Source organism: Myotis nattereri (genome assembly GCF_964212035.1).
Source record: "Myotis nattereri genome assembly, chromosome: 4".
Taxonomy (NCBI): Eukaryota; Metazoa; Chordata; class Mammalia; order Chiroptera; family Vespertilionidae; genus Myotis; species Myotis nattereri.
In genome coordinates, this window is record NC_138079.1 from 73,121,138 (window position 1) to 73,148,373 (window position 27,236).

At 41.6% G+C, this 27,236-nt stretch overlaps 1 protein-coding gene across 1 annotated transcript; it reads left to right on the forward strand.

The window, feature by feature from the left end:
* LOC308518746 (zinc finger protein 474-like) lies at positions 1 to 26,598 on the forward strand (the record flags this gene model as incomplete). The annotated part of the gene is made up of 3 exons (XM_081090501.1): positions 1 to 1,029; positions 23,287 to 23,467; positions 26,447 to 26,598. The coding sequence occupies 3 exons, from the start codon at positions 1 to 3 to the stop codon at positions 26,596 to 26,598; spliced, it is 1,362 nt and encodes a 453-aa protein (XP_080946627.1).
* Positions 26,599 to 27,236: the final 638 nt, after the last annotated feature.

Below are 27,236 nucleotides of genomic sequence, written 5' to 3' on the forward strand. Positions count from 1 at the left end.
ATGGAAAGAGGAAAGGAGAAAAGGGTTTCCAAAAACTTGCAACAAACTTTCCATCGCTCTAAAGAACCTACCTTCCTTATCAACCACTCTGTTCTGTCTCGTGACTCCTCTTCTAGCCTTTTGCCAGAAACAGAGCAAGTCAATCCTGCTGAAAACATAAAGACAAACCCTCAGAAAACTAGGCCTGGAACTGTGATCCTCTCAAAACGGTCCGGTAAGAGAATTATGTCGGAAAGCCAGCCTAGCCCACCCGTGATCCCGTCCCGCAGGCCCGGATTCCGCATATGCTATATCTGTGGCCGAGAATTTGGGTCCCAATCACTCGCCATTCATGAGCCCCAGTGCTTGGAGAAGTGGCGAATTGAAAACAGCAAGTTGCCCAAGCACCAGCGGAGGCCAGAACCCTCCAAACCACAGCCCCTGGGCGGCGGCAGTGGGTCCGACATTCTTCAGGCAATGAACGAGGCAGCGTTCCAGAGTTCTCAGGCCCAGCTGCTGCCCTGCGAGTCCTGTGGCCGCACATTCTTGCCAGACCGTCTTCTTGTTCACCAGAGAAGTTGCAAGCCCAAGGGTGGTGGGCCCAGAGAACCAAACAGCAACAATTCTAATGACCTGCCTGGTCTTAGGAAAACTTCTGGTGGCGTCCCAGCTCGACCAAGGACTCTCATCTGCTACATTTGTGGCAGGGAATTTGGCTCCCTCTCCCTTCCTATTCATGAGCCCAAATGCCTGGAAAAGTGGAAAACAGAAAATGACCGGCTCCCCAGGGAGCTCCGCCGGCCATTCCCACAGAAGAAGCCTCAGCCCCTGGTACCTGGCGAGGGGCCAAGTGAAGCTCAGCTTGAGCCCTGCCCAAACTGTAGCCGGACCTTTGCTCCCCAGAGCCTTCTGGTTCATCTGAGAAGTTGTAAGGCTCAGCCAAGTGGGCCACGCGTTCAGAATTTGACTTTAGAGAGTAAAGGTGGCCTGAAAGAGTCCACTAATTTCAAGCAGCAAAGGCACGTGGCCGCGCCCACTGTGACTGACAAGGTAATTCCTGCCACATGAGATGCCCTGGTTGGACCGGGCAGTGCGTACTGCCTCCAGGGGAATGAGAGAAAACAGACCCCGAATCAACTGCCTCAAGCCCTAGAGTGGTTTCTTTCGATGGCTATTTCTGACTCAATGCAGCCCGTCCAAGTTGACCCCTGTCCCACTCCAGGGGCTGTATCTCTGATGGCAACGTAGACATAAGAACATCCTTGCCTGGCAGATCCATAGTTCTCTTCCATTCTGTTGAGAGAGAGAGAGAGAGAGAGAGAGAGAGAGAGAGAGAGAGAGAGAGAGAGAGAACGAACTTCTTTTTTCCCTGACCCCTCCTACCAATAATCCTTGGGAGAGACTGTTATTTGAAAATGAGTCATTAATGCTATGTCTACATTACAGAGCTATACTCCCCGTTCCAAAAGCCAATATTTATTACCAGTTTATTTTGGTCATCTACCTTAGGAATTCATTTTTGGCAACACTGGGTTATGCTGAGTTTATCTTACTAAAATAGAATCTGTGTCAAAAACCCCAAATGACTTTAGCAATAATTAAACACTGGCGCACTTGCAGGAATAGACGTGCTCTGTGAATACAGCATGTTTTCTGTTAACGCTTACATGATTGTAGTATGTGGGGAATTAACCCAGTGTAGACACCCAAGCAGGGAGGCGTGTGTTCCTGGTTCTGGGTCGTGGTGAATTCCCGCTGCTGCTCTGTACCTTTTATCTGGGTTGGACACCACGCTCTGACTCACCACTTGGGCAATTGTAAATAAGCATGGCCCAGGGGTTCTCAGTCATATGGTGTAGTGTTGTTGGGTTTTCACCTGAAGTTTCTTCATCAGCCAGGATTGGGGAAGGATGCTCATGAGGGTGGCTACCTGCAAAACAGGGCACGGTCCATGGACTCTGTCCTACACTTAAGCCAGGGGGATGGATGTGCTGTCCTTGTCACAGCTTACAGATGTCAAATCATGAAAAATAGGATGTGATCAGTCTTCTTTCTTCTTCTTCTTCTTCTTCTTCTTCTTCTTCTTCTTCTTCTTCTTCTTCTTCTTCTTCTTCTCCTCCTCCTCCTCCTCCTCCTCCTCCTCCTCCTCCTCCTCCTCCTTCGATTTGCTACTTGAAACACCCACCTTCATGATTCTTTAAATGGACTGTTTTCAAAAAATAAAAAATAAATAAATGGCCTGTTTTGGGGAAGCTAAGGTTACTCAAGGTATTGTAAAGTATTAAACCAAAAGGGGGTGGGGGATCTTTTATGTTTAATTCAGTGTTTCTTCCTTACTTTTTCATTGCATTATTTTGGCAAATATCTATTACTTTTCTCTAACTACCATGTTTAAAATGACATTATATGGACTTGCTGGTTTAGAAGATTTCAAGATAATGATCCTAAAGCTGAAGAGTCACACTGACAGAAGCTGGGTAAGTGTTCCGATGAACATTGAAGAAAGGATGGCTGGTTTCTTTGCCGGATGAACACCCAAACTCTTAACTGTGGCAAGGACTGCAGGCTGGTCTCATAAACATGATCTGTTTTTCCCATCTCTGGCTGTTGTTTTTCTTTCAAAACATGTGAGGTCTGGATTCAGAGAGCAAAAGGCTTGTGTCTTGAGGTCACAATCAGCAACTCTGTTCCTGTGTGACTTTCAGCCCTGTTTCCTGATTGTATGCATTTACTTCAAATGTTCTCATTACAGATCTGGAGATAGGGAAGAGTGTGGTCAGGATTCTTGGGCTTGTTGTTATAACACATACTTTGTGCTCCCAAGAGTGGAGCCAACAGGCTGAGCACAGCATGTTCTCACTCAGTCACGACTGCTAAAAGAGGCTGGCCTGGAACCACGGCTTCATAAGAGGACACCTCCTGACTCACGCAGTCGTCTGGAGGGGAGAATGTCAGAAGGAGAGGCCAGTGAGGGCCCCGATGACTCGTGCGTTTAGCATAGGGGGGAGTTCATCAGAGCAAGGGCATCTAGAGGGCATGGCTGTGTGAGAGGACAGCCAACTCTGCTCCCAGACGTGAAAAGGCATGTGTCAGTGAGAAACTGGCGCCCACAGCTGTCAGATGTGTGCTGGCCTGTTTGGGGACCATGCAGGCTTCAGTGGAGGTCAGAGAAAGGTCATCTAACATAGGGGCCCTTTAGTTGCCAGATTTAAAGCAAGCTTGGTTTAATGACAATGGAGAAATCTCCTTAGGCTTCAGAGAGGCATAAGAATCTGGAAGCAATGGACTTTATTCCTTCGCTGAAAAAGATGTTTGCCGTGCAATGGTACTTTCAGCAGAAAGGCTCTCCTGGGAACTGTAGTTTTCTCTTTTGTTTATGATTTGATCCTGTCTATTGCTGTATTTCTTTTATCATTTAAAATTTAGATAGTGCAGTGCATCATACATTTTCCATAAAGGGCACTGCCCAATATATTTTATTGATTTCAGAGAGAGACAGACAGACAGACAGAAACATCAATGATGAGAGAGAGAATCATTGTTTGGCTGCCTCCTGCATGCCCCTCACCAGGATCAAACCCACAACCTGGGCCTGTGCCCTGACCTGGAATCAAACCGTGACCTCCCGTTTCATAGGTGGATGCTCAACCACACCGGCCGGGCCACATGCATTCTTTTTAGAGTTCAAATGTTTCCTTCGTTTCTTCTCTTGTCAATTATAACAATTTCCCTCTAGAATCATTAATCTGACTTCTGATTAGAATCAATGATCTTGCCTGATGTTCTCAGGGGGCTCAGTCTTGCAGTGAATTCAAGTGAGGAAAGTCTTTTCAGAACCATGATCACAGTGCTTGGAAAACAATTCACTCCAGTCGGGCAACATGACTGTTTCACTGGCAGAGTGAATTACCTTCTGCTCAGAATGTTCTTCCAACATAGATTGGCTCAGTTCTCTTAGGACACAGATGCTTCTGTCACCTTTCAATCATTTCTAAACATAAACAAATGCCACTAAGGCAAGTTCTCTTCCAAGACCTCAATGGACACTTTGCAATCTGTTCTGTTTATTGGTTAGATAATGCTTGGGGTTATTTCCTTAGGATTATGCTGGTCACATGTGAAACCCCTTTTCTAAAAATCCTTTATTACATTATAAAGTAGGCATTGTTTTTCTGTAGGGAAACTATCTTTTCTATAAATGATCATCTCTCTCAATGTAGTTTTATGCTCAGGTTTGAGCTAAAAGTCCCTTCAGATACCTCTTTGGCGTCTGGTGCTGCCATCTGGTGTTTTCTTTTAAAGCAATGTCTTCTACACTATCAAAAATATTATTCCTTTTCTCTTTGTGTTACCTCCAAATATATTTAAGAAGGTACCCTTGCCAAAACCGGTTTGGCTCAGTGGATAGAGCGTCGGCCTGCAGACTGAAAGGTCCCAGGTTCGATTCCGGTCAAGGGCATGTACCTGGGTTGCGGGCACATCCCCAGTGGGAGATGTGCAGGAGGCAGCTGATCGATATTTCTCTCTCATCGATGTTTTTAACTGTCTATTTCTCTCCCTTCCTCTCTGTAAAAAAATCAATAAAATATATTTTTTAAAAAAAGAAGGTACCCTTATAATACAAACTCTAGTTACTTAGGGCTGCAGTTACATATTTGGTTTAATGTTATAAATTCTGTTTCATGGCTTAGTGTCTCATCCTCTAAAGGCAAAAATCTCAATAGGAAGGTCACCATCAGGAAGACTCAGAAGGGCAGGATGGATGGTTTTGTGTATGCATATGTGCTATTAGGTAAGAAGTATTTGTTTATTGGGAAGCATGGACAAAAGGAAACTTTTCTGAGTACTTTCATGATCAGCACTTTCTATACATGATCTCACTTTAATCTTCATACTATTACTAAAAGACAGATAATATTTTTCCCACTTTCTAGGTGAAGCAGCTGAGGTTAAGCAACTTGACCAGAGTCCCACAGTGGGTGTGGTAGTGGGTGTCAGAGCCAGATTCAAAGGCTCATTACCTTTGCATGTCACTAAGAGAGAGGATTATGTGTGATACAAAAAGGGCATGGTTATCTTGCCAGGCTATGAGTGTTAAGTAGGACAAAGAGGACAGAAGTTTGTTCAGTCAACAGATACTTACTGTTTGACATTGGCTAAATACTTAATATAGAGTCATAAACAGACACAGTTCTTGATCTGATGGAGACGTGTGGAGGAAATATGAAATAAATATAAAATTTCAAATTGTGATATGACACTGTTTCTTGGTGGGAGTGGATATTCTTGGGTCAAGAAACCTCTGGGAGGAAGTGATATTTCAGCTGAGATACAAAAGGTGTGAACACGTTAGCCACGACATTCTGGCCAAAGGAAACGTGTGAAGACCTTGAGGTAAGAAAGATCTTTAAATGGAACTAAGAAGTCCACAGGTGGCCAGAGCCTAATGGAACAGGAGATAGGCACACGAGATAAAGCTGTAGAAACAGCATAGTTCTCTCCAGCTGCTATGTGGACATAGTGGCATCAGTTTGGCTACTCCAGGAGTCCAGGTGAGGGCTGATGATGCTTGGCCTAGGGTATTGGTAGCAGAGGTGGAGACAAGGTATAATGAGAATGTGATAGTTAGGACATGGTGATAGGACATGGTGATAGGACGTGGAAGGGTGAGCAAGGGGGTCAAGGATGACTTCCATATGTCTAATTTGAGCCATTTTCAAATTAGTTGTGCCATTTTCTAAGGTGAGAAAGACTTGAGAAAGGGTAGCTCTTGAGGGTTAAGACTAATAGTTCTATTCTGGGCATATCACATTCAAAATGCTTATGAGATATCTAAGTGGGTAAGTCGAGCTGAATATATAAGTCTGCGTCTCAAAAGAAAAGACTAGGCTAGGGTATAGATTTGTGTAGTATTAACATATATTTAAACTCATAGACCCAGGGCTGAGCTCAGTGGCATTACCTTATTTGGGGATCTGAAGGGAAGGAGCTGGAGGATGAGTGCCTGGAGACACTAGAGAAAAGACTAGAGCGTGGTGCCACAGAGGCTGAGACCAGAGAAAAAGCCAAGAATAGGGGGCGGAAAACAGTGGAAGGCCGAGGTTGAACAGGATGAGGGCCAGAATATCTCTCTGATTTGGCAATGCGGATTTCGTTCGATAACCTTGGAAAGAACACATTCAGCGTAGTGGTGGGGGTTGCCGAGTGCATGGTTGATAAAGACAGGATGTGGTTTTAGAAGTTTGGCTTTGGTGATTAGGAGAGAAATAATGGGTCGGCTAGAAATAGATAATGGGCTTAAGAGAAGTTTCTTTAAAAGATAGGAGCTTCCAGACTATATTTGAATGTTGAGGAGTGTGGAGGGAGGAAGGTTGAAGAAGCAGAATGATAAGGGTAAGTGTAAAACCTGAAGGAGAAATGGTCCCCAGGGGTGGGATCCCAGTTCAAAGTGGGCACTTTCTCATTTCAGGATGAGGTTGGCTGCAAATGGAGGTAAATTTGGAGGTGCTAATGGAAAGATGAAGGAGCGATAGTCTGTTAGCTTTTATCTTCTCAATGGAATACCAGGCAAGCTGATCAAGCCTATCACATGAGAGAGAAAGAGGTATAACGAGAGAGAAAAAGTTTATTTTAAGAAGCTACTTAGTCCTTTGTCTCTTCATACTTTCAGTTACACTGAGTTCCTGAAATCAAGGCTGAGGTTCATAGAACCATTTGCCTCTATGATTCCCAAACACAAGAATGAGTTGGAACTCTTTGAAGATGTTAGAACATTCAGTGGGATTCTTCTAGGGGTTTCCACCCTTATCATTATCTTCAGTCACCCTAGTTCACCTCCCCAGCGCTGCTGATGTCATAAAAGCCAGCCTCGACCTCACAAACTGCCCCCTGATGATGCTGGCAGCTGGACCACTAATATCCAACCCCATGTGCCACGTCATCTTTCCTTGGTGCCAAGCATGCCCGCACATCAGGGCAGCATTTTAGGACCCCACAGCTCTCGGGTATACTAAGAACCACTTTAAGGTAATAAGACAAGTTCTCTTCTGCACTGTTGTTTCTCAAAACCAACCCAAAGGAATCCGTGTACTATATATATAGGGTGAGGCAACAGTAGGTTTACAGTTGTGAGTATACAAAACATAGTTTATTCTTACATTACTATTTATTAATTGTATTATTTTCCATATGAATAACTATGAGCCTACTTTTGCCCCATCTTGTATATTGTGTGTGGAATATGTGTGTGTTGCGGGGGGGGGGGGGGTGGTTACAAATTTTAGAGCAACAGCATCCTTTGCAAAATTGTTGTATAGCTTCTCTTTTAAAAAATATATATTTTTATTGATTTCAGAGAGGAAGAGAGGGAGAGAGAGAGAGAGACATCAATGATGAGAGAGAACCATTGATTGGCTGCCTCCTGCATGCCCCCCACTGGGGATCAAGCTGGCAACCCAGGCATATGCTCTTGACTGGAATCGAACCTGGGACCCTTCAGTCCACAGGCCTATGCTCTATCCACTGAGCCAAACTGGCTAGGGCTATATAGCTTCTTAATATAAAAATTTGAAGGATAATACTTTTCCCTGCCACCTGCATCTCCCTGCTTCCAGCCCCATATACATAGATGCCCATATTGTCTAGTGATGGATGTCTAGCACACCTTTCTGTCATGACTGAGTGGATATATATCATTTTTAGAAATCTGAATTTCAAGGTCAACAACTAAAATCTCACCCAAAATTCTTAGAACTTCTCCTAAAGTAGTGCAACACAACCTTGAAGAAACACAACCAGGTGGAGCATTGAGAGGATTTGACTTAGGATGCCATCTCTTGTTTACCCTTTACATTATGTGATTCACCTCCTCCTTACATCCACTGTCTCTTTCAAATGTTACCTCTATGATGCTGTCTTCTCTGTAAGAAATGTCTTACAAACTGAAGCCAGGCCTAATAAATCCAGGAACTCTGTAAGTTTCCACTACCCCTGCTCCAGGCACCAGCTCATATGCTTTGATCCTGTCGCTTAAGTTCCCCAAGAAGCTCTCACATCCCAAGCTACCTTTGTTTCAGCGGAGAGGTTGAAAACACAGAAATATCACTGAAGATTCAGGGAATTGGAGGCAGAGGGGCAGGGAGAGGAGGGGGAAGAACTGGCGTCAACAATTCTGATAAGGAAAAAAACTATCTCCTGGTGTTAGAGTTCTTTTGGCCTGTCCTTTCTTGATTCGAAAATTTCTTTCCTCTGCCTGTCCCCTGAGCTGGGGGCCTTTGGCATATAAGTTGTAAACAAATCAGGCATTTGAAATCCCCGCCTCCTTTTCCCCCCTGTAGCCATAGCAGCTGGAAAACCTGAGTGGTCATATCAGCGTGGGGTTTTCTGGTGTTGCCCCTGTTGCTCCTTTGTTACTTCATTTTACCCTGTGACCTGGAAGCCATCCGCCCAGGAGGGTCAGGCCTGGTCCCACACAGAGAAACCAAACATCAGGTCCATCCTCTGTCCATGTTTTTCAAGAAAAGTGATTCTTACAAGAATTTGCCGAGAGATTTATTTAAATACCCTATCTTCCAATCAATATCATTCTAAGTGATCACAAAAAAAGCAGGTTTTTTTCCCCTCAGATAACAAAAGAAAAAAAAAACATCAGCTAAGAAACCATATTTCCTTCAGACACAGAGAATCTTATTTGGAATTTGTTCTTTGACTTAGATTTTCCAGTTTTGTATCTCAGGCTGAGCAATTAAAGAACTAAAATGCAAGCATATATTGAAAATATCAACAGTTTATTTTTAAAAATTAGGTACATGAAGGTTCTTGAATATTAATAGCATTTCCAAATGAATGACCAAGGCTTTCCTGTTAAAGAAGCAAAACAAAACTCCACATCATAGGTAATGGACTCTCTAATAGTTGGCCAATAGGTTAGATTGGAAAAATTCTTGTACGTGGCATCCAGTGATTTCCAAAAACAATTTCATTTCAAACAATGATCCTTCCAGATGTGACATTTGAGTATGATTGTTTGAAAACCCCAGAAGTAAATGTGAAATACCAGTGGTTTCTAGACAATCAAGCTCTGCAATTGTTGAGGTTTGAGATTGAGCTATGCTGGTTACTCCTATATATTCAAATGCTGTTTATACTTTGTCTGCATGTGTAGGATGTGCCTGGGGGAATGGAAATTTATACATTCATTCTCAGTCAAGTTTGTTGAAATTGAGCTTTAAATGGCCGCAGGCAAAATTCTGACTTTGGGAGTGAGTCTTCCATGGCCTGGCCTGGTATTCTGATCTCCTTTTTCTTTCAGCACCTCTGTACTCCGCCCCCCCCCCCCCCCCCCCTGCGCGCGCGTGTGCACGCGCGCGCGCGCACACACACACACACACACACACACACACACACCAACCGCATCCTTTTTATGGTTGGAAGCAGGCTGGGGAAATCTGATAAACTCCTTCATAGAAAAATCTCATAGGAATATTTGCATCTCTATATCCTCAAAGAGGATAAAGAGAGGGATGTGTTGAACCCAGTGGAATGAACTTTTGAGGTAATGGAGAGAGAGCAACGTGGGAATTTTGCTGGTTTCTCTCAAATCCCACCCAATGGCTGACTGTGTGGACACATAAGACCTAGAGCATGATACTCCGCTGACCATTGATGACCTTCCCCCCTGTTCCTAGAAGCAGCTGGAATCAGACACACCTGGATTCAGGTAATAGATGCCCAATGAAACCACATATCTTTGAGCAAATTACATAACTTCCCCAGCCTCAGTTTCCCCACTGTGAGAGGTTAAAATGAAAGAAAGGGCCTGACATGGCACCTGGGAAGTCATCACTCGTCAGCTCCTTCCTGCCCTGCTCACAATGGCAGTGACCAAAGACCCCCTGTCTGAATGAAAACCAGTCTCACCACTTACTAACCACTGTGCCTCCGTTTCTTGGTTTGTAAAACAGGGGCACTGAGTCTTGCCCAAGGGATATGAGAATTATAGAGATAAAGCATGGTGAGTGCTTAGTACAGTGCCCGGCACTTAGAGAGCACTGGCTAATTGTTAGTTGCTATTTGGTCTGACATTTTCAATATTGGAGTATTCACAAAGATTTCTAAAAGAGGTTTTACTCTTTTGCCTCAAATATGGGGAGGAACACTTTTCCTCTTAGTTCCTCATCCAAACTTTCTGCATTCTATGGTATGCCCTGTGCACTTACCACAGACATTTCAATTATTTGGCCTAATGGAAGAGATCAACAGTGTGGAAAATCTAAAACAGCAGCTCAGGCCAAAATTCTTTTTTTTCAATTCTCACCAGAGGATTTGTTTACTGATTTTAGAGAGAGGGGAAGGAGAGAGAGAGAGAGATCATTTGGTCTACATGCACCCCAACTGACAGGGAATGGAACCCACAACCTGACTGGGAATAGATTCCACAACCTTTTGGTGTATGGGACAAGAATGCTCCAACCAACTGAGCCACACTGGCCAGGCCCAGGCCCAAATTCTTTATGGTTAATATTGTCACATGGAGAGAAGAACACAGTATATGCAATGACATCCATTCCTACAGCTGCACAGTCACATATGTCCCTCAGGCCCTAGCAGGAAGGACCCTGTTTTTGACAGCCTGGGGTCCAGCTAGGAGTCATGGGAACAAAAATTCCGCCAGCAAGTAAAAAACTGGAGGAATCAATGGTTACTGTATGAACATGGCTTTGGAAATCAGTCTTAACCCTTAAAGTAGGCACTTCTGTTGCCTAAGGATAGGCACCAAGACTCCTGTCAAGCTCTGTTGTAATTGTCCAAGTGCTGAAATTCAAAGAAAGAGGGGAATTTTCAGTGTGACTGTCTCTAATGTCCCACTGCATACTTTTTTTCTATAAAACCTCACCTACTATCTGGCAAACTGTTTTAATTCAACAGTCATTGATTCTGTTTGGGGGTTGTTTTTTTTTTTGGTTGTTTTGTTTTGTTTTTGATGCATATCACTGACTCTATAGGAGACAGCAGCTACAAATTCCCTAGATAGGTAATACACCCTCTTTAGCCATTGACACATTCATGAAAATTAACCATAAGTTTAGGTCATTTCTTACAAATGAGATATAAGGTAAACACTTTTATTGGGGAGATGAGTAGGAAGAGAGAGTGGGAAAACTGGCTGCTCAAAGTCACAAGCTCAAATGCTTTCCGGGGTAGGCAGGCTACATGTTAGGCAATAGAGAATGGTGGACCCTGTAGTATCCTTGAGAGGAAGCCCCACCTAAAGATATTCACATATAAAAGTGTTAAGAACATTGTGCTGGTCAAGGAAAACATGCCTGCCTGTTGGCTAAAAAGGCTTTTGGTCCATTAGTTTACAATTGAGATCCCAGAGTATAAGGCAGAAGGGAGTTAGCTCTGGTGGGTGACATGGGTGAGATGCTCTAAATAGGACAAGCTGGGTCATAAGGGACCCATGAAGGGACCCACACCGTTATGTGATAGTCATGTGCAGGGACCACTGGCACACACACACTTCATACCTGAGCATAGGGTAACTCACCCCAGCTGCCAGCCCCCATTTGGATCACCCGTGGGAGTCTCCAAAAACAGTGAGGCCATTCTTGTGGGTCAGACATCTGGAAGCCAAACCTTCTAAGAATTTTACAGGACCACAAAAAGCCCACAAAAAAATCCAGGAGCCTAGAGAGGTTCCACATTTGGAGGGTAGTTTTCAGAACTAATCCATCTGAGTTCAAACATACCGATGGGCAGAGAAGTCAAGAAAATGCTTCCTCCACTCAGCGGGTCCCTTTCTCACCCTGCCCTGCGCCTTGACTGATTTCAGGTGGAACAGGCTCTGTGGCTGCCACACAGGCACCCGTCTACCTGACTTACTGTCCCAGAGAAAGAGCTGAGGAAAAAGTAAATAGTTCCTGAGTAAAGGTGGTGAGTTAAGTGTGGTTATTCCCACTGTGAGGGCCAGTTCTTGGTTCTGAACCTAGCACAGCGCCTGGAACATTGCCTGCAACCAGATAATTCCTTCTGAGCCACAGCAGCTGGGCCGCCATTGTCCCTGGAGACGGCCTTTCCGGTAGATGCATTTCCATTTAGAGCAGGTCTCAACCCCCCGAATCACACTCAGCTGTGTTTCAGCAGATGTCTCTGAGTTCTTTCTGCTCCCAGTGCAACTTGAGTATCAGCGTTTAGAATCCCACTGCTTTATTGGCTTCTGTGCAGCTGAAAAGCATCTGATTAAGTCCAGGTATTTACAGACTGGCCATACTGTGCTCGTTCCCAGTCATGCTCCATCTGAGGAACAAAGTGCCACTAACACACAGGGTGGGATCAAGGTGGAGTCCGGGGGTGGGGTATAGACTGCCATGTGGATCTCTCCCATGGGCACCATTTTCAAGCTTTGCATCTTGTGACTTGTACCATGCAGATGAATGATCACAACCAGAGGGTTTGAAAGCTGTGTTAAGGTGGAGCACCTTTAATTTACTCAAAGTCATGGTTAAAGGCAATCGAACTGTTCCCTTTCAAGATGCTTTCTCACCTCTGGGTTCCTTGATTTCTCTTTGACTCTTAGGTTAACGAATGTCCCCAAATGAACAAGGGGCATATGGCGATTTTGATGCAGGAATTGTTATGATGAAAACTAAAAAGGAGAAAGAGAGACCATTAAACTTTCTGCATTTTTGTTTGTTCCTTTCCAAGTAATGTGTGAAACATGTTACTTGGGGAAAGTGCCAGGTATTCATTTGCATACATATTTGGTAATAAAAAAGGCACCTTTTACATTTTGATATGGCTGTTTGGGCACAGCCCACCAAAATGACCTCCTCAAAACGAACAGGCGGACTGCGTCACTGACAGCAAATAAATGCAGCCAATCACTGCCTCCCAGTGAGCGAACGTGGAGGCTCCCTCTGTGCCCCAGGCGGAGCAGATATGTGATTGTACTTAGGACCTCCTCCAGCCAAAGCGCTCAGCGCTCTCTTCCTGCGGGGAATGAGCGTAAGATGATCACTCGGGGCTGGAGGGAGGTCAAATACAAAACGGAAGAAAATACTATAAGGAATGACCGGTTTGAGGCAAAGGGAGCCTTTCAATATGTCTGGAATTGAATGAAGGAAGTGACTAACCTTTTATGTCTTTAGTACACACACACACACACACACACACACACACACACACACTCATAAACTAAAGGGCCATGAAGTTCCTCTTCCTGAAAGATGAGAAGATGGGAAGCTGGTGTTGGTTATGTCTTCAGCAGACCAGATGCCACGCACCCGGGCACAGAGGAACAGGCCTGCTTCTCAAACAGATCCATCTCTGCTGGATGGGACTGTGTGTGGATGGCATTGTGGCCTCATGTACTTTCTCTGACAAAAAAATGTTAATGTCCTAGGGGGAAAATTCTCAATCAAATAAAACATTTTCTCATTTTCTTTAGTTTCCACCCCCCCCCTTTTTTAATTTTTTCAACTGGAAAATTTTCTTGAGAGACAAGTTAAAGGTTTAGAATTTAAACCACTTAAAAATATTCTCCAGTTCCTGGCAAAAGCCACTCAAATTCATCTGACAATGGAATTTCACCTGACAATGTGTGCTGCTGACTTTGACTGCATTGTAGGAACATGGCAATGCAAAAGTACTTCACTAAGCCAGGTCTGATGGGGTGGTGGTTAATCTGCTTTATTGAGGATTAATATTACAAACACTAAACTGCATCCGTTAAACACAGGCAATTCAATAAGTTTTGACAGTTTTATATACCTGTTATATCACCACCATAATTAAGATATAGAACATTTCATCACCCACAAAGCTTCCTTATCCCTTTTGTTCCTCCTTCCACCTCCAGCTTCCAGGCAACCCCTGATTTGACTTTTAATCATCATAGCTTAGTTCGGATTTTATCTAAATGGAATCAGGCAGTAATGTACTCTTTGTGTCTTGCTTTGTTCAGCATGATGGTTCTGAGTTTCGTCCATGTTGGTGCAAATGACAGCAGCTTTTTCTTTACTGCTGAGTAATGGTCCATTGGATGGTGGTATTACGCTTTGTTTATTCACAATGTTTCACGTTGCATTATTATTATTATTATCACTTGAGAGTTCTTCAGTCTCTTTCAGTGCAGGTGGAATGAGGTTGTATTTCCTCAATATGGGAGAATCAAGATGTTTTAGTATATGGAAATTATAAATTGCCCCAAGCTTCTTTCTTGATCTGATTCCATCTCATGGGTATTAAGCCCTCATCCTTGAACTCAGGTCTCAACGAGATCAAGACACTTCGCATTACTTTTTTCATTGCCCTCTCTCTGCCTGACTCCCACAACAGCACAATACCCCAGCGTGGTTATTGCTGCTATCTTGTCATAGAAAGTGCTTGCTTCTAGTACAAATCCCTACCCAGCCCCCGAGCCATGGCTAGCTTCTAATGACATGAGGATGGACCAGCACCAAGGTGGGAAGTTTGGAGGACACAGGAAAGGTGACAATGCTGACTACGCTCTCAAGGTCTGACCGCTCCTGTTTCAGTCCTATACTGAACAGACTGATTCTTGCTTCCACCCTTCCTATAACCAGTTTTTTCACTATGGACTATATAACTTTCATATTAGCATACTAGAGTACTATTGAACAGTTGCTGAATAGATCATGATGTTTGCTTGAGGGCGTACTCGCCACATCAATACAGTTCTACCGACTCAACACAGCCACTTCGAATATCACCCTCCTCACTGTCTTCTGGTCAAAACTCTTCCCCCTTTTCCTGCTTCTGCCTCCCATAGCACTCTGTCACCCTATCAGGGCACTTACAAATGTTGCTTTCTGAGTTAGTAGTTTATTTGTTTGCATTTATTACTAAGGAAAGCTAAGGATTGGGTTTCCCCATAACCTCCAGCATAATGCAGGTGCTATATTCAATTTAAATGCTTGTTGCTAGAAGGAACAGATGAGTAAAATCATAGAGACAGCAAACTTGAGGACTGTGGTCTCTCACTTGGGGAATGGAGCTGAGTTCAGTGTAGCTAGCAGACCTGTTTCATGGGGCTAAGGTTGGGCATGAATGAACTCAGTATAAAGTATTTGGCCTTTATTCTGTAGCCATGGGGAACCACAGAAATTCCTGGTGTCACATCAGACAGACCAAGTTTGCAGAGAACATAGTCAAGTGCAGAGGGGAGGGGGGCAGGTGGGAGGCTGAAGATTTCTGGTGATTTGTCAGTCCGGCCACAATGGGCAACACAGGACCCAAGGAATGGTTCAATCCAGCCGTCCCCCAAATTATCTTTTGGCTGTCACTTTCAACACATGCTGGCTAATACCATATGGTCCCATTTAGTTATTTGTGAATTTATTTTTGACTAATGCAACCAAGCCAAGAAAACAAGCCTGAACTAAATTAAAATATCTAGAAGGACTATATTTAGATTATCTTATGGTATAAACAGTCCTGTCCTCAGATTATTTTTCCAGGCCCTTGTTACTGCTTTTTAAAGTAATGGAGAAGAATTCTAGGACTTCAGGTGAGTTGCATCATGCAAGCATTTAACTGATGCATATTCAGCTGTGCACAGCTGGTTGACACAATAAAATAGTGTACTGGAATACTGGTAATATAATTTAAGACACTATAAATATTTTCATTTTGCATTGTACTGTTATTTTATGCTATGCAAAGCTGTATTCATCCCTAATATTTCTCATTTCAATTACTAATTTGATACTAACATGTATTATTATACAAAGCCTTGACTATCAGCTTTTATCAGTTATTCAAGGAATTTTCAGAAAGTTACTTGGGCTCCACCTGATTTTTCTGTTAAGCGTTGCTTCGGTTTTGACTCGAGTTCACTTTAAAAAATTATCCTTATAAAAATGACACAAATTCATGACAAAAACTTAAGCCATTAGGAAAGTATAAAAATTAGTATAAAATTACCCCCAAATTAGTTTGAATATCATTCCAAACACAGCTCTGTGTAGACAAACATCTATAATAATTGAAGTGTAATATGCTAATTAGACCGGACGTCCTTCCAGATGACCTTCCGGATGAAGCCAGGGCTGTGAGGGAAGCCCGGGTCCCGGGTACCAGAAGGAAGCCGGTGTTGGCAGCCAGGGGAAGGAAGGCCTACTCTTGCACAGATTTCAAGCATCAGGCCTCTAGTATATAAATAATAGATAGACAGATATTTTCATAGAAGTGAGCTCATTGTATCCAAGTTATTATTAATAGAGATTATATTTCATCTTACTTGAATTTGACAAAAAGAAACCAGTATAATTGATGATATTGCAGAACCTCAGAAAAATATTTCTTTACTAAAAATATTAGTTTTTAAAGGACCCACTAAAGTTAAAAAAACAAAAATAAATAATTAAAGTATTTGAAAACATTTAACTCCATGTTTTAATTTTATATTGTTTTAATTGACTGATGGCCATGAGAGGTCTAAAGAACTTAGTATCATTAGAATCTTTGCACCTCTCCTTCCCTTATCATTTTTTATAAGCATTTTTATTGGTCAAGGTGTGTTTCTTTTATATTCTCTTCTCTAACCATAATTTATTGATGACTATAGAAATTATAGTAATCTTGCCTTGTTATATATTTAAATTAATTCATTGGCAGTCTTATAGTCCACAGCTTCAATATTTCTGAGCTTTTTTGTTGTTTAAATCCCTTGATTGCTTATATTTTATTAATTGATGTTTTTATAAAAAGGATTGGAAGTAGAGTGATTATATAATTTATTGACTAAACAGGAACAGTTTAGAGAATAAATGACAATGGGTATGATAAGGGACTGTTTTAAACAAAGCAAGACTTAAGATAACCCTAAAGCCAGAAGTGGTGTATTTCATAAGTTCTTGAGGCATTTAAATAGTCCCAAATGGCTCCTTATATAAAGGAGCATCTATTTGGAAAAAAAAATTGTCTCTGACTAATGCCCAACAGCTCACTTCCTGGGGTTAATGGATGAGTTTTACAGAGTCTACCAATCATTCAAAATTTTATCCATAATTCTACATACATGTGTATTTTTCTGAGGAGATGATCATAGCCATCATTAGAATTTCAAAGGGGCCTATTGCCCAGAGTTACCACTTACTAATATGTATTTCACATCACATTTTCAAAAAGCTACGTCCTTCAATCATGTTCTCCTAACTCTCCTGTAAATAATATTGCACAACTATAATTTCACACTATTAGTACTTAGTATGTATTGTGGGATTAATATAAGAAATGACCAAATGCAGTGTGTTTCTGATCTTTTGTAAAACTGCTAGTAGTGACTTCCATTTTTTAAAAACATTTTTTATTGTTTTTGTTAATTCTCACCCTAGGATATTTTTCCATTGATTTTTAGAGAGAGTAGAAGGGAGAGGGAGAGACAGAGAGACACATGGATTGATTGCTTCCTGCACACTCCCCAACCAGGGCCAGGGTCCAAGCCTGTGACCAAGGTACGTGCCCTTGACTGGAATCAAACCCGGGATCCTTCAGTGTGCAGGTAGATGCTCTATCCACTGAGCAAAACCGGCTTGGGCATGACTTCCATTTTAGTTTCAATATCTCTTTTGTTAAGACTCATGCAATAATAGTTAATGTTAGAAATATTTTTCCCCTTCTAACCAATTGTTACACTTCCTCTGTAAGCTCTATTTGCTATTAGTTGTGTAGTTCAGTGGGTACCTTTCAGCCTGAGTTATCAGGGGAGGTCAGCGGCAGCTGATTGAAGCTATTTGAAATAGACATCCTGGTCTAGTTTTATGGCACTATGACCATTCTTCTCCCAGGAATACCTCTTTTAAGGTTGTTCACCACATGCCCCTCTTTTCTTTGTCCTAATTCTTTCCCCCTCGCTTTAATGGCGTTACTATCGCTGTTTGTTTTAAATTGTAAAAATGAATGGATGAATGACACCAAGTAGGAGAAAAGTTGTTAAATGTTCACTTCCCTTTGCATTGTTCAGTCCTGGCCTAAAAGATTGAACATGCGGGGTTCCTGACAGAGAGAAGACATTAACAAAAAGAAAAGAAAAAGTGTGCATAGAAAATGAAATGATAATTCCAATAGTGGCCAGCAAAATGATTGAAAACATACGAGGGTTAGTGGATTCACGTTAAAAGAAATGCACACATGAAAGCTTTCCCTGACGTGTTCAAGTGCCCCTGTCTGTCTCCAGCCTAAACAGGCCTTCCCAGGAAACCGCAGGAGCAACCGCACGTGGTCTCCCTCCTCCCATAAAACAGTTTCCACCTGAAATAGCTCTCAGGGAGATTCAGAGGTTCACTTTTTGAAAAATCTTTTCCCTCAGTGTTTAAAAGTAGTGCCTCTCCCCTCCAATGTCTGAAATGTTGACAGGAACGCTGTGGATGGAGTCTTTGGCTCCGCAGGAACTTCGGACTTATCGGCTTCCCCTCTGCCTTCCTGTGCTTACACTTTCCTGGAGTTGGCAGGCCCTGGCAAGGCCCCGTGTGGACAGGTCCTTGGGCAAACCTTCCATGGCCCGGCCTTGCTCTGCGAGGCCCTGTCACATTAGCCCCGGAGCCAAGAAAGGCCTCTGTCCCTTCCACCAGGCTTAGGGTCTCCTCTTCCTGTCCTCCCCACGCCCCACACATCCGCCTCCATCCGAAGGCTGGACAAAGAGACTGGAGGGTAGAACTTGGCAGTTGGGGTACTGGCAATAACCACAGGTTGGAGCTTGTTCCGTTTTCCCTGGAAATTTCAGGCTGACGATTGTGAAATTAACGGACAACAGAAGAGGGTCTCTTATCTCCATTCAGACCCACAGGGATGCATTTTTCTCTTGGGGTGTGTCTGGGTTGCTTGCACTTCCCCAGAGCATGGTTTAGGAGTGCGATGTCCAAAACCTAAGGATATGGAATACGTTGCAGGTTCAACTGCAGTTCAACCACAAATACAGAGCACACGGGATGCTTTGGAAAATATAATATGGAACATCTCAGCCTTTTTATGGTATTAATTTTCTCCCACATCCCTCTAAGTTATTTTGTGTGTGTGTCTTCTGGCCTCTGTGCCTGCCTCTTTTTCTTCTAAGTTTTCCTCCTAAAAGAAACCTTCTGACAATGTGACATGAATGCCTTCATTTATGACCCATGCCATTTATTTTGCTTATACGCTTGGTTAAATGCTGCATTTGGCTCATACGGTACTTTCCATTGGGAACTTTAATAAATTCATTATCCTCAAAGCAAAAAGAATAACTTTTCCTTTTTAAGCTAAAAAGCCTGCATTTAATTAATGTTTCAAGTAAATAAATATGTAAAACATAGTAAGGAACTTTGGGGTATTTCTAAAATTATTACTTCTGCTTTATTCTTTCTCTTAAGTCTTGAATTCCACTAATACGTTTAAGTCACTTTTTAAATGTTAGATGCTACATGGCTAATCACAAGGAAGGATTGACAACTATTTAGTTATTTTGACAAATGCAACATATTACCATAATGCAATACAGAATAATAAAGTAAATTTTTTGACCTCAAAGTGCTTTTTTTAAAAAAAAAACAAAAAACAAAAAACTAGATCCTCAGTGAGTAGCTCCATGTTCCATTTTGCTTGGTCTAAATTAATTGTGGATCTACTCACCCATAATCTGTTGTTTCTGCTTGGCTATGCACACATCATGTATGTGCTTCTTCTGATTTTAATCTTCCTCTGTGCTTCCTGCACTGTAGGTGTAACCTCCAACAATCTTAGTGTAAAGCAGGCTAATTCTAAGACACACACACACACACACACACACACACACACTTTACCATGTTTTATTTCCCCAGGAAGACCACACCACCAACTTTCTGCTTTCATGCCATCCAGTGCTACTTAAGACCATATTGGAAAAGGTCCTTTAATTCCACTAACATTTCTTGCAGCTCAACATTACTGGGTCTTTTCCATTACTGGGTGAGTATTCTTCCCTAATTAAATCATATTACATTCCTTGCGGTGCCTAATCCCAGGAGTTTTCACTACTCAGTTTTCCAGAATTTGAATCGCTTTGTTCTCTGAAGATTGCTCTGCCTCACCTTCGAAAACTAAGTCCATCTTATGTGACTCCATGAGCACCTCCCTTCTCTACAACAACCTCCTCTAACTTCATCTATTTCCTGCCCTCCCTCGGAGGCTGCCATTTCCCATTACACCTTTGATTACATCTCCTCCTCTGAGGCCTTTTAAAAATTGATTATCCCTTTCCTCTTAGGCCTGCATTCTCTCTTTCTGCCAAACACACTCCTATCCTAAAAACAACAACAACACAAATCCTTCCTCAATAGTACTTAACTCTCAAATTTCTTCTCTGCAAACTTTTTGCACATACTGGTATATTCCTCTTCTCCTCGACCTGCTGTTTACCTCCTAAAAATTTACTTTTTATTCTTATATCCATTGGAACTGAACTCTTGAAAGTCACTGATTTGTAATCTATTGGTAACCAAATCTATCTTTTTCAACCACCGTTGCTCTCTGTAGTATTTGACAGCGTCTTTCTGGAAACCAAAAGTGTTTCCAGAATTCTGAATGGAGTCTTGTATCTCCATTCCCTGTTACTTGAACTGCAAACTTGAACCTTTATGTCTTTCTCTTACTCAATCTCCTTATTGCAGATATTCGCCCAAGAATTTTTCTCCAAACTCTATATACTCCTTTTCTGGAATTTTCATGGCATTAGATGTCTTTTCTGTGTGAATAGCGCTGGAGCTCACTAGTCCTGAATTACAGGCCTCTATTTCCAGTTTAGGCTGGATTTATTCACATTTAAATTCTATCACTACGTCAAATGCAACAGGTCCAGAACAGGTTCTATTTTTTTCTCCTCCCCCAAACTGCCTTTCTGGATTTCCCCCTTTCAGGAAGTTATACCACCATCTTCCTCGTTACCTAGGATAAAACGTTGGCGTTCTCTTGGACCATGATTTCCTTATCCCCAATGCCACGAGAGTTCAAGTTCTCATAGATGTGCTGCCCTGATGGCCGGTTTAGATACATTACAACCAGACTAACTTTCTCTAAGTGCACCTATAGGTTACTCCCCTGCTTAACAGTTTCCTATCATTTTGGTTTTCTTGGGTAATTTTTACCTGCTTTCTGTCTCTCAGTTTTAATTTCCCACATATTTACGCATGCTGCCCACCTCTAGATTCTTTAACATAGAATTATTTTAAATAATTATTTTAAGTATTAATTAAAATAATTATTTTTAAATATTTAAAAACCCTGATAATCACAATATGTAGGCTATGCCTTGATCTGCTTACACTTAAGATCTCATGGACCCTAATTTCTGTGTGTGTGTGTGTGTGTGCATGGGCACATGCTTTATAATTTTGATTGAATGCTGGACATTGTAATATTCTGAGGTAAATTATACTTATGCCCAGAAATGAGTATGCCTCTTCTGTCAGGCTGTGAGTATAAGTGGTTGTCAATGGAGTCTGTAATTTAGCAGGGCTTGGACCTTGTCTTTGCTTTAGTTATGTTCTATGCACTGCAGCCTTTAAATTCCCCTCGTGGTAAACTGCCTCTGTCTTACACTTAGTGTAAGGCACAGGTACTCAACCTGTGGGTCGCGACCCCTTTGGGGGTTGAACGACCCTTTCACAGGGGTCGCCTAAATACATACTGCATATCAGATATTTACATTATGATTCATAACAGTAGCAAAATTACAGTTATGAAGTAGCAACGAAAATAATTTTATGGTTGGAGGTCACCACAACATGAGGAACTGTATTAAAGGGTCTCGGCATTAGGAAGGTTGAGAACCACTGGTGTAAGGCTCGGAGCCAAAGGGCTTCTCCGTGTTCTCCTGCTGCACTCTTAGGCCCTAGTGGACCCTACATGCCTGCAACAGAAAGAGAGTCCTCTTATTGTCACCCCATCTCCCAGCAGTAAACTGCTCTTATCCGGTACTCAGTACAAGGCCTAATTCTCTAGCTCTACCCTCAGATTTAGGCAGGCCCTGAGTTCTAGTCTTAGTGATGGTTTTTCTCAATGCTCCTGCCTCTCTCCAGCATTAGCCGGTCACCTCCTGTTACTGGGTGTAAGACCTCCTGGGTGGGAGTTCTGGTCATCTGTCCTGTCCCTTTATGAAGCAGACAACTGCTGTCCATACTCATAAAAAGTTGGAGTGTGGGAGGTTTTCTCTTGGTTCTGCTGATCCACCATCAAACTTAGGCAATCCCTTTAGTTCATTAATTTATCTTGCAACTCAGAGTCTCCATGGCCTCAAAAATTATGATTCTGCAGGTTATCTGGTTTGTTTGGAAGCAATGTTTCTTATTTTATTTTATTGTTTAAAGTATTACAAATAGTAGTACATATGTCTCCCTTTTCCCCCATTGAACTCCCTCTGGCCTCCCCTACCCCCTAGCACATGCCCTAACACGCCCGCCCCCCCCCGTGTCTGTGTCCATTGGTTATCCTTATTCTTGTAACTTCCCATAGAAGCATTTTACTTTCCCTAGTGCACTTTACCTTCACTCTTCCTTAGATTTCATTCTCCCAGAAACAAATGCTAAGAAAAGGATTTGAGTTCAAGTACTTTGTTTGGGAGGTAATCCCAGGCAACCCCAATAAAGTAGTGGGAGGAGAGACAAGAGAAGGAAGCCTTGATAGTGTGTTCATGAACAATTGAGATGCAATCCCGGTGGGGGCTTCTGGAAGACTGTTTGGAATTAGCCTGAGGGAGGAAGCTGGCTATACATCCACTCACTTCCACCTGTAACTGAGTTGCTATTCAGCCTGTGGGTGGAGCCTACTCCAGGTCAAAAATGGCAGAGAATCACAGGAACTTGTAGTACAAAGTTGTTTACATGAGAGAATGTGGGCAGCATAACACTGTTATAATCTCTCCAATGACACATTATTTCTCATATATATTGGTGTACTAGGGTCTGATGTTTTTGAGAGGATGATTCATACTTAATTTATCATTGTATTATCCCATCATAGAAAATAGTCAGAAGATCAATATTTATTAAATGAAAAAATATATTTTATCAAGTACCAATATGTAGAATTATGCTTAGCTCATCTTTATTTTCTATCCTCCTCCCAAACCCACAACCTCACCCGACCCTAATCACTCAGATAAATAACTTGGTTCTCTTAATTTCCAAGAAGGTGAACTTCAACAGACTGATTGGAATTTTTAAAAAACATTGATTTCCTTGCTAATTTGAATGTGTAATAAATGTAATTTCCACACTTTATAACTTTGAAGAATAATTTCCTAAACATTATCTAATAGACATTTTCTGTTGTTTGTAGCCAGCAATGATTAGGCGTCCACCAACAATCATTTGCTACATTTGTGGTCGTGAATATGGAACAAAATCGATTGCTATCCATGAGCCACAATGTCTGAAAAAATGGCATAATGAAAACAACTTGCTGCCTAAAGAGTTAAGGAGACCAGAACCTAAGAAACCTGAAGTCAGGGCCATTAGTGGTAAGTTTTTGGATGAAAAGACTTGAGTGCATAAGGGGAGACATTTCTCTTTATAACTGTAAGAGTAGAAATATTCTTTTCTCTCTTGTTCACACAACTAAAAACAATATTTACTGTCCTGGCTACAGCTGAATAGGAAAAAATAGTTCTGGAATGCCTGCCCAAAGTGTTGCCCACAGATGCTGAGACATAAAGACACAGTGTCTTGGCAAAACTGCACAAGCAGAGGGACCCGCTGGAATTCACATCTTTCTCAAAAGTTACTTTCCTATGTTATCAAACATAATATTTAAAAACAATGATGCTTAAGAAAACACACCTTTGGGGCCATCCGGTGACATGTTTGCAAATATGAATGCATCTTAGAGTTTGTAGAACAGGAGTAGCAAAACTCAAGTGCTTACAGGGTCTACTAATCAGGTTCCAAAATGGAATAAATTGGTCCAGGTATGAAAAGAGGGGCAGTGAAGACTATGGGAGCTGGGAAGTACTAGCTCCCTCTAAAGTAGACAGCTGCTGCCCAGTTTCAGCTAGTGTTATCATTAAGAAATTTAACCCAGTAGGGCTATGCCTTTCAAAAATACAAAAGAAACTGGAAATCTAGACATCTGTATGAAATAGCCACATTTTAAAAATTTTACCATTAGTCCTTTGTTAAGCAATGCACAAGCCAGATGAAACTGGAACTCCATACACTACCATGTGTGGCCTTGTTACAGAACCTTATGCATATTCTGTTAGGGTCTGAGAATAAAGTAGTTCAGAGAATATTTTTGTCATATAAGCTCTGACTTTCTCATTTTTACCATTGTCATATTCTCAGTCGATCCTCTAATTCCCCTCAAAAGAGTATCATTCTTGGTTTTAAGAGGAGTATTATTCAGTTCATTCATTCTCCTTATGTAGCCATAGATTTCCAGAGCTGGGAGGTTCCTTGGAGGTTATTTAGTATCATTTAGTCCAAAGCACTCCTATTAGAGATGTGGCCAAAAAGAGCTTTTACCGACCCACAGAATGGAATTTAGATTATCATAATAAAGTGCTAGATCAGTGGTTCTCAACCTTCCTAATGCCATGACCTTTTAATACAGTTCTTCATGTTGTGGTGACCCCCAACCATAAAATTATTTTCATTGCTACTTCATAACTGTAATTTTGCTACTGTTATGAATCATAATGTAAATATCTGATATGCAGGATGTATTTTCATTGCTACAAATTGAACATAATTAAAGCATAGTGATTAATCACAAAAACAATATGTAATTATATATGTGTTTTCTGATGACCCCTGTGAAAGGGTCATTCGACCCCTAAAGGGTCACAATCCACAGGTTGAGAACCGCTGTTCTAGATGCTTCTATAATTCAACTTTTCACAGTTCTTGCTAAGAGAAGGACTCTGAGTAGAGATGGGGAAAAAACCTCAAGATGAAAATTAGAGCATTTGCACACAAAAAGATTGTTTGCCTCATTGAAGCTCTCTCCCAGCAATTCTCATTTGATATCACAAATGTGTTTTGTTCACTTCTGATCTTTATCACTTTCTCTGCTTGAACAAAATTACTACAAGTCTAGAAGAAGTGTAAGAAATGACCATTTTGAAAGCCCTGGTGGGTTCATTCATCTATTATTGTTGGAAAAATTAGACCCTTTAACTACACCCCCTGTGATTTTACTGTTGAACTTGGGTTATTTTTATTTCTGAAGGGGTCTTTCCTCTCTAGACCAAGAGAATTCCCATGACCACTTCCACCCCATGGAGTTACTGTAGCCAAAGAGTTCAAATAACCCTTCCTACAGATCCAAAGTCAGAGCCCTATGCAAACACCATGAGAGATGTGATGAATCATCTGACAATGAAAAGTCTGGAACTTTTAGTCCATTTTAAACCTTATGAGTAAGAAGAAAGTCAGTGCCATTATTTTTGCAACCGTTTTCAAAGCACTGAAAAACACTTTCATATCCTATGTAGAAATTGATACTTGCTTTATCCAAAGGAGAAATACTAGATTTGCTGGATTTTAATTCATTTTCCATGAAGAAAAGAAACCAATAATTGAAGTAGGCATGTTAAGGAATCTGAAGTTTACTATGGTGGTGTGAACCATTAGACAGAAATCATCTGAGAATTACCTGGGCTTTCACCAGGAAATATATGCTATGAAAATGAGAAAAACTATGTTATATATTTTTGAGGACCTGGCTATACTTTGGGGGCCTATTTTGGGAGATTCTAAGACATAGTCAATTTAATGTACTAAAGTAGTTCTATTTAAATAAGGTTCATTAAAGCTAAATCCCACACTGTTTCTCTAAAATAAAGCCATATGCCTTTTTCCTCTGCTCTGCCAATGAAGATTATACATCTTTCAGCTGTCTTCTTTGTTTTCCTAAGGGCACTTCTTTTCATCAGATTAACTATTCTGTTTGCATTCTTCACTTTAATTACTTAAAGAATCTCCGAGTTTACGGCCTTAAAGAGATGATAAATTTTTATGATATAATTCATCTTAAATTCACTCGTGACTGTCAGTGTTGGCCTCTAAAAACATTCCACTGAAGGATTACGGAAGAGGAAAATACAAATACATGTTCTCTTTCTTTTGTAAGTTTATATTTAGAGTCAACTGAAAGAAGGCCAAGAGTTATATTTGCAACATAATAGTGTGTAAGCAAAGATGTTAATAATTAGTACAGAATGCATATCGTAGCACATAAAACAATGTCTTTCCCTTTTTAAAACCCAGGGAGCAAAAAGCCTCTGGTTCATAGCAAACTTTCCTCAACCCTTGAGTGAACAACACTTTTTTTTTTTTTTTGCCAAAGTAATACGACTTTTTTCAAAGCCTCAGTCAACAGGTATTTCCTGAAAATATTTTCCATAAAAAGTAGAATATGGTTCTCCACAATGAAAACGGATCCATTTTACCATTTTCTTTTCCTTTTCTTTCTTTCTTTTTTTTCTTTAACTTCCCAGCCAAAGGTTTCTATGATCTCGATTCCTTAAATGAAGCTGCTTGGAGAAGTGCCCAGAGCCAGTTGGTTCCCTGCAATATTTGTGGGCGTACCTTCCTGCCAGACAGACTGATTGTTCACCAACGATCCTGTAAACCAAAAGTCACCAAGTAAAGCCCGTTCTCTCTGTGAAAGTGTTACAGGAATGAATCCTTTGGAAAGAGATCTGGGTGTGGTGAGGAGGAGGAAAAGTTGGCGAGGAGAGGAACAGTGGAAATTGGAACGAATCAAAGTCCTAGCACAGGAAGCCCACTGCTTTGGTGGCACACGTGTAACCACTGTGTGGTGGGCAAATGCGTGCGCATGTCACACTTGTGTCAGGCAGAATCACAAGCGGGCTGCCCTTCCTCAGACCTGGCACTTGTGTCTCAAGGAAATTTCGGAGCCAACTGTTGCCATCTCTCCCCCACTCTGTTTCCCTGAGTGAGAGTTTGAACCTTGCAATCAGGACTATTATTCAGTGAACAGAGGCTTTGGGTGGCGATTTCAGGCAACTCCTTAGTCCCAAGAAAAACTGGACTCCTTCCCAGTCCTGTGCTGACTGAAATAACATGCCACTCCCCGCTCCCTCGGATCCAGGGAAGTGTTTTTAATTGAGCTGTTGATTTGGAATCTTCTTTTCTCCAGGAGATCATTCAACAGGAGAGACAGTCAAAAAAGGGTTGAGCACTTCTAATACTGGAACCATATCTAACGGATATGCTCTTACTGAAAGTGAGAAATGCAACGGGGAAATTTCAGAACCAGTGCCA